We start from the raw sequence: 13,005 nt of genomic DNA, 5'->3' as shown, positions 1-13,005 counted from the left end.
TAGTCTGCAGCTCTTCCTCCTGCCTCCCAAGGTCATTCCCACAAACCATTACATTTAGCAAGTTGTGTGAAGCCAACCTTTGCAGTCTATAAACAATTTGTAGTTCAGCATGAAACGTTAATCCAGACAATTAGTTAACAAGCCAGCTTTTAGCATAGGTGAAACCACTCGTCATCCTCTTCGCTTTACAATTCTGCTGTGGTTTCCCACTTGTTTTTTTTCTTTCCACATAAAATATATTAAAGGACAAGAAAGATGGAATTGCTGCAGCATGGGTGTGATTAGAACTCCAGGAAATGGAGTCATTCAGCAGTACCCTTGATTTCTGGTTTTGTTGGATCAAGTTGATAGCATTGTTATTCACCAATTCTCCAGAGTTTAGCTTCATTCTCAAGACCACCAGAAACTGTAAATGTCTGCATAGTTGCATCTTGCTTCTAGTCCATGCATGTTTCTTTTTAAAACCGATTGTAATTTGAGATTGGGAAATCCTCCAGTTGGTATAACCTGAAGCCTGCCCATTTCCCCAAATTTCCACCCTATCTATCAATCTTCAATCTAGCATTTGAAGATGTTCCTAGTTAGCAAAGCTAAATATTGGCTCTCCAGCACTTTTCCCAATTCAGGCCTTTTCCAAAGGTGGAAGGTCTCTGAAAAAAGCATGAATCATTCTTTTGAAGGCATTCTGCAGGATCATCTTCGGGTTCACTTCCACTTTCTCCTTCCGTGTCTCAGAAACAAAAACTTCTGGTATTGCATATTCAGGACCATATCTCTACTTTTGATCAGTGGAATACTGATAAACCTGGAGCAAGAATTGCCCTATTATCTGAAATCTTTCAGATTCCACTGTTTCCTTTCAGGAAGGGGATTTCTGATAGACTGAAAATACTATTTTATTTATTTATATTTCAGATTTGTCACCACTCATCTAACTCCCAAGGAACTCTGGGCAGTTGACAATAAATAGAATAAATATTAATTAAAATACATTAAAATACAACAAGATTCCTATATAAAAAATAAATAGCTTCCAAGGAACTGATGTTAACTAGAAGTTATTAGATTCGGGGAGCGTCTTCAAGGTGCCAGCCACCCCCAGGGTTGGTTATATCCCTTCTCACCCCACGCAAGTTGGCAGACCCAGGTCTTCATTATAACATTATAAGGATGTTTAGGTTATAGGACCTAGTGCAAAGGTCCCCAAACTTCTGAGGTCAAGGAACATATTTGGAATTCAGAAAGCATATTATGGCCATCATCTTGTGAGATGATAAAACAACAGCTTACTAGAAGGCAACTAAATCACCTGGCTATATCCAGCCACCATTTTATTTTCTAAAAACATCCCTGGGGACTATATGTTGTCCTGACTCTCTGTTGGAAATGCAGGATATGCTTGACATTAGTGCACTGCTTTGCATTCTTTAAAAATAAATGGATAGATTCAGGAACAAATATAGCTCCTTTATTTTTCCACTAAAAGTAGCGCAATCCTATTTATCTTTTAAGTTGAATAGGAAATGCGAAGACGGATAACACAGCATCCGAAGCTCAGCAATACTTAATTATCAAGTTTGATAAACAGTGATTCTTTTCCAGTCACCAGCAGCAGCAACTCCACACCCCCTTGAAAACGCTACCACAAGCACACCAGCATTGTACTCCCCTTTTGCAAGATCAGGCTTTGGGCCGGCTATTTTTAACATCGGTCTGCCGAGCGCAGTCTCTCTTGACCGTTGCGAGGAAATACGCACGGGCCAGAGTTCGCTTCGGTCCCATCAGTCTGCTTCCTCTGTACAGCTAAACCAAGCAAATCTGGAGCAGTCTTAAAAAGCTGCCCACATATTGCCATTTTTGGCGTGTTTTGAAAACATCATCATTCGTCAGAGCCACGAACGTGAAAGAACTGCCGAAGCAAAAGTAAAATCGTCTTTCAGCTTCTTTCTCGGGACTTAGGATGGGGGAAGAGGCTTCGATCTCCTAATAACGGGTTGATTCGGGGTAAAGAGACAAATCGACAGCGAAGCCCGTTTTAAGGGAAGGTTAAGGGCCCCGATTCGCGATAATCAGACAAAGAAGCCAGCAACGCCAGCAGCTCCGAGGTTGCGTACGCAAAGCGCAAGGAAGTGAAACTCGCCTCGGCAGCTCGTGGGCGATTCTTCCGAGAGCGCTTACGGAGTGACTGGCGTGGCACCGCAGTGCGAAGGGCCAACTTGGCCCAGCGTCTTGCAACCGCCCGAGGCACCCTCGCGCAATTGCCGCGGCGGGGGAGGCGGCAGCCCGGTTTTCCTGCTCTGTAACGCGGTTGGCAGGTTTGCAGGCAGAGAAAGCTCAGCCCAGCCGGAGGAGGAGGAGGCTGGGACCGACCCCTCCTCTTTGCACTATCTCCTCCTCAGCCGCGCTTCGCCTTTCTCCGGCGGCCGCGCCGCGCAAAGCTGCGGAAGAAGCGCGGGCGCCGCGTTGGAGAACCAGGCCGCTGCCGCTGCTGAGCGTGCGCAAATCCTCCTCGCGCATGCTCCCTACGCGCGGACCTGCAAATTCTGAAGGATAACAGATTCTAACACCTCCGACGGGCGGAGATACCCGGCCGCCCGGCGGCGGCGGCGGCGGCGGCGCTCGCCCAGCCCCGGACCGAGCGCTCCGGTCATGTCGCCGAAGCCGAGGACGGCGGGCTACTGAAGAGCCATGGGCGAGCGGTCCCCTCCGGCTGGCCGGGGGACCCAGCTCATTTCCTTGCTGGTGCTGGAGCAGCGCGCCCAGGAGGTCACCTTAGACCGGGAGCGGGGTCTCCTGGTGTGGCGGAGCGCGGAGCCGCAGCCGCAGCCGCAGCCGCGCAGGGGTCAAGGTGAGTGGCCGCCGGCGACCTCACTGGCTTCCAGGCAAAGCAGGCGAGGTTGGGATAGGGAAGGGGGGCAGCCAGGCACGCCTCGGTCCAGGGTTGGCGGTCCGATCTGGAGAGACGCACCGGGGTGTTCTGGAAGGCACGGTGCGGAGCATGTGCAGAGTGCCGTTGCTGACTCGCGAAGCAGTCACCTCCTTCTTAACTTCCAAGGTCCAGAAGACCCCAAAGGGTCCTGGGCCCTTCCCTGTGCCTGCTTCTTTTCAAGTGGAGCAGCCCTTCCATCTACTGTTAAAGGCAACACTTATCTGTTTGGGGAGCGTCCAGGAACTTTGGGGGCAGTAGAAGAAAACTGCAAAGAATTGTCCAGGCAGTCGCCAGGAGTCAACGCTGACTTGAAGCATTGTCTCCAGGCAGGCAGGCAGGCAGGCAGGCAGGCAGACACACACACACACACAAACCCATACAACTCCAGTATACAAAACCAGCTGTAGCTGAGAGGGTTTTGGAACCAGATGCACCAGCATACTGGTTTCTTAATTTTAGGAAGTAGCATTTGAATAAAAATAGTGTCTGTCTTCGAAAAGTTATTGAAACCCTTAAGCCATTCAGGACATTTCTGGCCAGTAAATAAGGGCCCTACTCCCATTCTTTTTCTGGGGCCTATGAAAGTTGTAGGGCATCATTGTATCCTTTTGCCCCTGAGAAAAACCTCACACCCCTTTCAGTACTCGTTTCATTATTTGTCAACATTATGATTCCATACTGGGAAAGGGAGGAATATTAACTGGATCCATTGGCCCAGTTCTGGAAAACGCTTTTTACAAATGTAGGTCGCTGGCAAGAACCTCAACATCTGATAGGAAGGCTGCGGGTTTAACTTGTCCACCCATTCCCCAGCCATCAATATTTAAGTATTTTGAAAGCAGTCAGAGTTTAACAAAGAAGTACACAACTATTTGGCAGCTGTAGCCTTCCCTCATGATAGTGGTCAGTACAGGGTATTTGAACAACTGCTAGGAAAAACTTTATACAGACAGTCCCCTATTTATGAACTTTCGAGTTGCGAACTTTCACTGATACGAACAAGATGGACCTGGAAGTTGGGAGAAGGAGGAAGAGGGTTAGTTTCCAGCGTGCCGCGAGCTAACCCTTTCCTGCCTTCTCCCGCCTTCTGGGAGGTTGGCGGTTTGCATTGGAGTTTACAGGATGCTTTTGGAGGCTGCCATCTTCAGCCTTCCTCCTGCAAGGCCTCACAAAGGGCCAGCAGTTTTGCCTCCTGCATAGCCGCCCCCTTCACCCAGGGAGCTCCCGCTGCCTCTTCTGCCTTGCCTGGCAACGGAGCACCCCACAGCCCACCTGCTTGTCCCACTGCACGGTCCACAGTCTGCGAGCTATCACTTCTCGCATTGGCAGCAGAAGACAGGGCCTCTCTGCCCACACTGCTGCCCTGCCTCCGGCCTCCTCTTTTTTTTTTTTTTTTTACTTTTGACAGTACTTTTTACTTGGTCGGGCATGAACAAAACAGACTTACAAACAGCCTCTTGGAACATAACCTTTTCATAAGTAGGGGACTGTCTGTAATGATTTTATCAGTCTTCAGCAGTGACTCATTCCTATCTGACACTGTAAGAGGGCCAACAAATTGTGGATTGGTTTAACGTTACTTCCATATAGTACAGATAACAGCATGAAACAATTGCTTTCTCTGCCAACGTCTGTTAAGAGCCTATTGGCACAATCTGTAGAACTGCTACTAATAATCCCTAGTATACGTGCAAGGGAGCATGTGTATTTGAACCCCGTTTGAAAAGTGGCAACAACAGTTTGTATAATCTCAGTGCCAGTAAGAACTACTTCCTGCCATTCTGTGATTGCATGTATGATATGCATGGATCAGCTTCCTCAGTCAGAGCCATCAGAGACTTTTTATGGCCAGAGACGCCATGACTTACAGGTTTGCTGGAGCTTCAGTGGCAACCAAAACAAAACTGCAATTTGGAGAACTTTGATGTGAATTATCTATAGTGGCCGTGCAGACAACGAGTATATTGTGTGAATGTACTCAAACCTGTTCTCTGAAAGATTTTATACAGTTCTAACTTAAACAAACATTGAGGTACAACATAGTCTAAAAGGCTGTCTTGTCATGTAAGACTCACCCGTCACTTGTGGCGAATAATGAGACATGAAGCCAGTCAGCATATCTGGTTATTCCAGAATGTACAGCCACCCCAGTGCTTCAGATTGCTCATAGGTGGTTACATCAATGTCTATTAATGCTTTTTGGCTATCCCCAAGACCTGTCAAGCAAAAGAGCCTCCTCCTGTAGTTCACCTCTACTACACTCTTCACATATATTTGCTTTCCCCCACCTGGGCACCTTCCACATGACTGGATGTCAAGTTCCTAGCCAGTACGTCCCTTGCTGAGAATTCTGGGAGTTGACATCCACATGCCTGGAAGACCCAGTCATCCAACTGGGGAAGGATGTCTTACTGTCTTACTTGAACTACAGTCAGATGAAGCCGAAGATCATAATTAAGTGTGCTTTTAGAAAGACATTCCCTATGTAAATCACCTCGTCTCAAATATGGCATTTTAGGGTGGTGTGGGCAAAGAAAACCATTGGTAACAATCCCATATCTTCACACTTTTTTGTTTGTCCATTGGTTGAGGAAAGAATGTTGTAAGCTTTTAACTAAAACACAAGGAGCTGTCCATCTGAAACCCTCCTAGGGTTCCACGTTCAACACAGGCAGATCATTTCTAGCCTTTGTTTCAGAATAGCTCAGGATCATCATCAGCAGTACTTGCTGTGTAACAGGTAAAGCCACAGCCTTTCCCAATTCTAGACTCCACAGTGTCTTCCTCCCAATAGTGTTTTAGCCCTCCTCAGTTAGGCAGTGTTTCGGCTGCTTCTTGCTTTACAATGATTCTCTCTTCTTCCAGTATGTTTTATAGTTTCCCTGTGTTGGGAAATCTTTTTTTTTTTTTTTTGCAGGAAATTAGCCTTGTTCCTGGCTTTTTTCAGACAAGCAAACGTATTTTGCTTCAGTTGACCTTTGAATATCCATTGTTTTATTTCTACATATATACTATATAACATGAACATCATATTTTATTATTAGTGTATTCATATTCATGAATACATTATATTTTCCATGTATATTATATAACATGAACATCATTACATTCTATCTCATTGAAGAACAATATATTCAGATATTGCAAAGCATTTAAAGGGGTGCTTTGCAGCCTGTCGGTTGGTACTGTGACACATTGAATTTCCAAACACAGTAATCTGAGTGGTTAAGGGTCTCTTGCCTCATCTTTGATTACTTCATTACTTAAGTGGTAAACAGAAAACTCATTCTCTCTTCCTTTTTGTGGTGATAAATTAAAGCTGAGAAGACAGAGAAAGCAAGCATTACTCTACTCCTTATCTGAAAAAACTGCAACTTTTGCTACCTCGCAAGGGAAAGTAGCAAAGAAAAAAAGTTATGTAGAGTTGCATATTACTTTAAATGCTTTCCCTCATGACTTACATTCTTTTAGAATGACTGAATTTAAGTTAAAAACTGCAGTGAATGGAATGAAACTGAAATTTTTGGAAATGAAGCAGAAATTTTATGTTGAACAGAAAATGTCAGAGTTAAAAACCTTAGTACTCTTCACATGGAATAAGAATCACTTACCTTCAAAATCCTGATAAACAGTGTGCCATGAATGTTAAGACAGTGTTGAAAGTAAGCAAGGACCTTGATGAAGTGACCTGTTTAATGAATACATACAAATAATTTATGATTTTTAATCATGCATTACGGTATTGAGCATCTATAGTTTACAGATAAATTTATACTTTTTTAAACCACAAACAGAATAAAGGCCAGAAATTGAAATTGCTTATGATATGGGCTTCTGTTTCAATTCAGTACAGAAGACCAGGCCTATTTTTGAGATTTTTAAGATGTACAATGCAGAATCATATCCTACACTTATCTTGACAAGCGGGATCTTTGGAATGAAATTCAAAGAAGATAATAATGTCAGTGATTTCTGCAGATCTGCCTCAAGGAGCAATTCATAAGTTATTCAGTAAAGCTCATTTGGCAGCAAAAGAAAAGTGAGGAGTCCTTGGGGTTCTCTGAGCTTGGTTCTTTTCTTGCAAACATTTCATTACCCAGCTAGGTAACATCTTCAGTGCTAAAATGGGATGAGGTTTGCTCTCTATTTATCTGCTGTGGCCTGCCTTGCCAGTCATGGTGGGGGTGGGGGTTCTGTTTTGATCTTCTGGTAGTTAATTGATTAGCATATGTTGACTGCTTGATTGTGTACCTGGTGGTGACCTTTGCTTATCTGGGTGATGATTGCTGAAGATGATTGCTGGTGATTGAATGCTGGTGAGGCGATCTTCTAGTCTTTTGTCTCTTTTGAGTAGTATGTAGATGCTGTTTATCTCTGTGTGTCTGTTAATTGTTGCCTTGTCTGAATACCAGGCTTCCAAGAATTCTCTTGCATGTTTGGATTTGGCTTGGTCTAAAATGCTGGCAGTTTCCCAGTTAAAACTGTGGTTGAGTCTGTCGATGTGTTGTGCAATTAAGGAATTTTCATCAGGTCTTCTGACTGCTAGTTGGTGCTCGTGGATGCGTTCTGCTAGTCTTCTGCCTGTTTGTCCTACGTAGTGTTTGTTACAGTCCTTACACTGTATGTTGTAGATGACTCCTGTTTTTTCTTCTTGGGCTACTGGGTCTTTCACTTTACTTAGGATATTTTGGAGTGATTTTGTTGTTTTGTGTGCTACAGAGATGCCATATGGTTGTAATAAACTGTTGGTGGTTTCTGAGACGTTTCTGATGTATGGCAGTGTGATCCTTTTCATGGCTTGTGTGGGTTGTGTTGTAGTAGGTTGAGTGGTCAGGCACTTTTTGATAAAATTACGTGGGTATCCATTTTGTTGGAAGATGTTGTATAGGTGGTCTTTTTCCTTTTTCTGCTCTTCTGGGTTGCTGCAATGCGTTTGTGCTTGCTTGAATAATGTTCTTACACAGCTCCTCTTGTGGGAGGTTGGGTTGTTGCTTTGGTAGTGGAGTACTTGATTGGTGTGGGTTGTCTTCCGATAAACTTGGGTTTCTAATTTCCTGTTGTTTCCTCTGCTGATGAGGATATCCAGGAAGGGTAGTGTGTTGTTGTTTTCTTCTTCTCTGGTGAATTTTATTCCTTTGAAGATGTTGTTAATGGTTTCATGTGTCTTCTCTAGTTGTTTCTTTTTTATAATAACAAATGTGTCATCTACATACTGGATCCATACTTTAGGTTGTATGTGGGGCAGTGCTATAGCTTCTAGGCGTTGCATTACAATCTCTGCTATGAGTCCTGACAGTGGTGATTCCATGGGTGTGCCTCTGATTTGTTGGTATATTTGTCCATCAAGCTGAAAATAGGTGGTGAGGCAGAGGTTGATGAGGTCCATGAATCTGGGTATTTCGATCTGGGTGTATTTGGTTAAGTCGGGTGTGTTGTGTAGTACAGCTGATACGGATTCTTTCGCTAATTCTGGGTTTATGGACCTAAAGAGTGCTGTGACATCAAATGAGACCATAATTTCATCTTCATCTATGTGTACATCTTTGATTTTCTGAAGGCACTGTAGTGAGGAGTTGATAGAATATTCACTATTCTCTGTGAGGTGTCCAAGCTCCAAAATACCCTAAGTAAACCAAAAGACCCAGTTGCCCAAGAAGAAAAAGCAGGAGTCATCTACAACATACAGTGTAAGGACTGTAACAAACACTACGTAGGACAGACAGGCAGAAGACTAGCAGAGTGCATCCACAAGCACCAACTAGCAGTCAGAAGACCTGATGAAAATTCCTTAATCTCACAACACATGGACAGACTCAACCATAGTTTTAACTGGGAAACTGTCAGCATTTTAGACCAAGCTAAATCCAAATATGCAAGAGAATTCTTGGAAGCCTGGTATTCAGAGAAGGCAGCAATTAACAGACACATAGAGATAAACAGCATCTACATACTATTCAAAAGAGACAAAAGACCAGAACATCTGCTCACCAGCAATCATCACCCAGATAAGCAAAGGTCACCACCAGGCACACAATCAAGCAGCAAACACATGCCAATCAAAGAATTACCAGAGGAGCAAAACAAAACCCCCACCCTTACCAGCACTGGCAAGGCAGGCCACAGCAGATAAATAGAGAGCAAACCTCATCCCATTTTAGCACTGAAGATGTTACCTAGCCGGGTAATGAAACCTTTGCAAGAAAAGTACCAAGCTCAGAGAACCCCAAGGACTCCACAGTTCAACCCTGAGCCACACATATTCACCTCTAAAGAAAAGTGAATTAAACATTTTTTCCCCAGGTGATTTTTTAATTTGTTTATCCATGGATTGCAGCAGAAAGAGTTTTTTTATCCAAAAACTGCAAAGAAGCTGATTGTTCTGAGATCATTTGAAGGAAAAAAGTAGCAGTCTTTTTATTCAATACTTTTCAAAGTGAGATGGGCAACCTTAGCTTGGGAGGAGGAGTTTCTGAACTTTATATTTTTCATTTTCTTATTCAATGTCTTTCCCTTTTCTAGTTGTGACTTTTTGTTTTCTTTCTAGATTATTAAAAAAAACACCTCTCAATTAAATAGATGTTTTTTCCTCTCTTCACTAACCTATGGATTTTTTTTTTAATGTTCAGTTGTTTCATGGAATGTAAAAGACTTTAGGTGTCTTCTGAGATGGGGGTCTCAGATTCAAATGTTCACAAAGGGTGCATGAGAATTGATTCATTAGCTCCACAGTCATAATACTGCAGCCTTTTCATCCAGGGATACAAAGGTCTTTAGGAAGTTACAAAGTACTGGCATTCAAATTTTTGCACCTGTTCACTGTTTTCTTATTTTGAATCTGACAGCTGCTGCACATAAATCATAAGCATGCATTCACATTTGCAGAAATAAGTTGTGTTTAAATTTGTACCATGCAGAGATTGTGCCAACTTCTGTTTGGCTTCACTGAATATACAATTGGGCCGGGGGTGCTTAAACTTTTGCACACAGCTGTTTCACTTTGGCCACTTAGCTGGCAGTGTTTTGCATTAATGAGAATGCCAGATTTTTTTGAGATCAAGTTAAGGACAGCAGAATATAATCTATGAGACCCGTCCGTTAAGAGCTAACCAAATCCTGCTTTGCTGCTTTCCCTTTGATGAGCCAAAAACTCGCTTGCTCTCTTCTTCAATCTTTTTCTCATTGGCTTTTCTCACTCCATGACTCCTTCCTTCCTCTGGCACTTGCTGTTTTTTTCACTACTTGCCTGGTGGAAAGACCCTCATGGTGAGGTAACCAGATCTGCCCCTTCTCCTGTCTTTCCTCAGGTAGCCCCAAATTCATGGCCTATCGTCCCTTGCCAAGCCTTCCCTCCTTCCTGCCCTGACTTGGAGAGTCCCGCCTCAAAAGCAGCCCTGCCTCAGAGCACAAGAATGAGTGAGGTGTGGGGGGAGGGTGACACTGTTTGCCATGAAAGGCCATGTGGTGCCAAATGCACCACCCACTGACCATGTCCCCCTCTTGCTGCCAGTGCTTAAGTGATCCATTCTGCATTTACATGGCAGTTAGTACTCAGTCCTTGCTGGACAGCATCCTTGGCTCCTACAAAATATAGTTGGAAGATGCAGACAGTGACTAGGATAGCCTACAGGTCCCAAACAGGAGATATTTTTGGAATGTGACTTCCTATCCTTTGGTTATCTTCATCCTTGCTGACAGTGCAAAAGCATAGGTTAAGCTATTTGGATTGCAAACAGTTGGTGCTTGGCTTGGCATTGGATCATTCATTACTCATCAGCAAAGCACCTGTAACATCTGTTCTTTGAAATCTAGTAATTGTGCATCTGAGTTGGAGAAGGGCAACGTTCTTAAATACACAGGCATAGACCACCCAAGTCCAGAGGTCCATCAAATGTGAGAGGTTTAATACACAGAGATTGGGCTCATAATGTCCTGGATCAGCAGGTGCATTGGTCAGGCAGGTGTCACAATCCCCAAATTTTTTTTGGAAATTCTCTGTGGCCTGTTTCAGCAAAAGTACTTCTGACGCTACTTCTGATCAGAGAATCTCTGCTTTCCCTCAGAAGGTCACGTTTTCATGATGTAGCTCTCAGAGAAGGTGGAGAATGAGATACCTGATGCAAATCTCATGGAGATTTGTTAAAGCACCTTACTTAGAATAGGGCTATGCAAATTGAATGCATTTTAATAGACTTGATTCATATACAAAATATTAACCAATACTGTAGCTTTTTTAACCATAGAGCTTGAAATTAAGATGTATTTATCTTGAGATAAACACCAGAGGCACTGAAGATCACAGATAGACTCAGCTGAGAATGCCCCCATGTCAAATATAAACAGGATATATAAACAGAGTAAATAAAGTTTGTAATTCCTAGCCTTAACAGTTTCCTTTCTTGTTCTTCAGTTTAGCAGCTTAAGAGAGAGACATTATATACAGACACCGACACACAAGTATACATGCTGTACATTTAAATTAGGATCATGCTAAAGCTTAACAAATTATGTAAAGAAATAACCTATATTATAGGAAAGATTATACTTGTAAAGCATCTTTATTTCTTTTGGATAATTTGTATTTAAAGCAAGAGAGGGAGCTTTCTGTACATTTTTCCTTTCATTCTCCAAAACTCTTGTTATACAAATTGTGAAAGCCCTCTTCACTGTCTTGTGAAAATACATTCAAATCTGGTTTAAATTTTGGGTAGGAAAGTGTAGTTTGCTTGAAACACAATCATGACCTTACAAAATGATGCTGAGTAGTTAACTTGTTACCAAAGTTCATTAACCACAGAATTCATAACCCTGTTCAATTACCTTAATCTGATTAGGGAAACAGATTAAACAGGAAACTCTTTTTATAAGCAAAATAACTTACATTTAAATTAAACATGCAACAAAATATGAAGCCATGTTTTTTTTAAAAAACTAAAATAATAAAGAATGCTTTTGAACCTTATGAACAATAACACCCCCTAGCATTTAACATTTATCTAAGGAAGATGGGAAAAACAGTCACTTCAGTAGACTTTAGAAAATGACATGATGTGAGTTAAAGATAGTTTTTTATCAGAACTAAATCCCCTTAAATCTATGTGGGATTTACTCCTTGATATGTATTCTCCGTAATCTTTATACCCCTTCCAAAGAAAAGTTGTACACTTAATAGGCCAAGGAGGACTGACTTATTTTGTGCATAGTGAATATAATGGAAAAGTATGAACCAAGTTTTGGAAGGGTTACTTCAAAATGAGCTTGTTAAATCTATGCCAGCCATATGCTGTGTTGGCACAACTCATTAGTGTTTGGTTGGCATTCAGGTTGTGTGATCCCAGGGCAGTATGGCTAGTTTATATTTCAGTATGTTGGGTAGGTTCAGTAAAACATGGTTCAGTTAATCATAGGTCAGTGTGTTGTACAAAGACAAAGGTAGCGTTGATGAAGGGAAGAAAAGAATTTTTCCCTAAGATTTACCCACAGTCTCAACCCCAATTCTTTGGAAGAAATGTACCCAGCTTTATCGGAACTCATTTCTAAGATGTTTCAGTATTTTGAAGCTTACAGATTATGCATTTCTTTAGATGGGCTGAATCCTCCTTTACCCCAAAAATATCTACTATAGTCATAAATTGGCAAATCTGGGAGAAAACCTTAGCTGTATTTTCTTTCTGACCATTTAGCTCTGTATGCCTTGTTGCTCAGCCAAAATCCTTTACTGCTTCACAAGTATTTTTTACTAGACTGCTGGCCTACAATAGACATTAATCATATCTAGTCCTAAAGCAGGGTGAGGGCATTCCAGTTTTAGATGCTTCTTAGAGAAATTTCTCACTCATCATAGGGACAGGGAAAACTTATATTTCAGTCCACTACGTGTATCATGAAATAGCAAAGATAAAGCTCGCTCCGTTGAGTCTTGAGAAGGAAGCAGAGAAACCATAGGTGCCCAGCAAGAAAACCATTTTTCCTCTTTGGGTGGTTCAGTAAAAAAATAGAAGGGTTGGGAGAGATGTTTACTCAGCTGATTTGTAAGTAAGGAAAGTCTGCCTGAGTCAAACTCAGCTGCTTACAACTTC

The 13,005-nt window shown here is 42.4% G+C and overlaps 1 protein-coding gene and 1 long non-coding RNA gene across 2 annotated transcripts in view; one reads left to right on the top strand and one right to left on the bottom strand.

The window, feature by feature from the left end:
* Positions 1-13,005, bottom strand: part of LOC103055350 (uncharacterized) — a 33,200-nt gene that overhangs the window by 19,123 nt on the left and 1,072 nt on the right. The window contains exon 2 of the long non-coding RNA XR_003086518.2: positions 6,541-6,617. This is a non-coding gene — a long non-coding RNA (uncharacterized LOC103055350). The remainder of the gene's footprint in view (positions 1-6,540; positions 6,618-13,005) is intronic.
* The window catches only part of CERK (ceramide kinase), a 47,751-nt gene continuing 36,716 nt past the window's right edge, over positions 1,971-13,005 (top strand). Inside the window, exon 1 of the mRNA XM_025177222.2 lies at positions 1,971-2,848. Within this exon, the coding sequence (XP_025032990.2) occupies positions 2,689-2,848 (160 nt within the window). The 5' untranslated portion in view covers positions 1,971-2,688. The remainder of the gene's footprint in view (positions 2,849-13,005) is intronic.

The sequence above is a fragment of the Python bivittatus genome, unplaced genomic scaffold, assembly GCF_059951505.1.
Source record: "Python bivittatus isolate LINGU-HERP-01145 unplaced genomic scaffold, Pbiv_v1 ctg000330_np1212, whole genome shotgun sequence".
Lineage (NCBI taxonomy): Eukaryota > Metazoa > Chordata > Lepidosauria > Squamata > Pythonidae > Python > Python bivittatus.
Note: the sequence above shows the minus strand (reverse complement) of the source record. Positions and strands in the feature narration are given on the sequence as shown.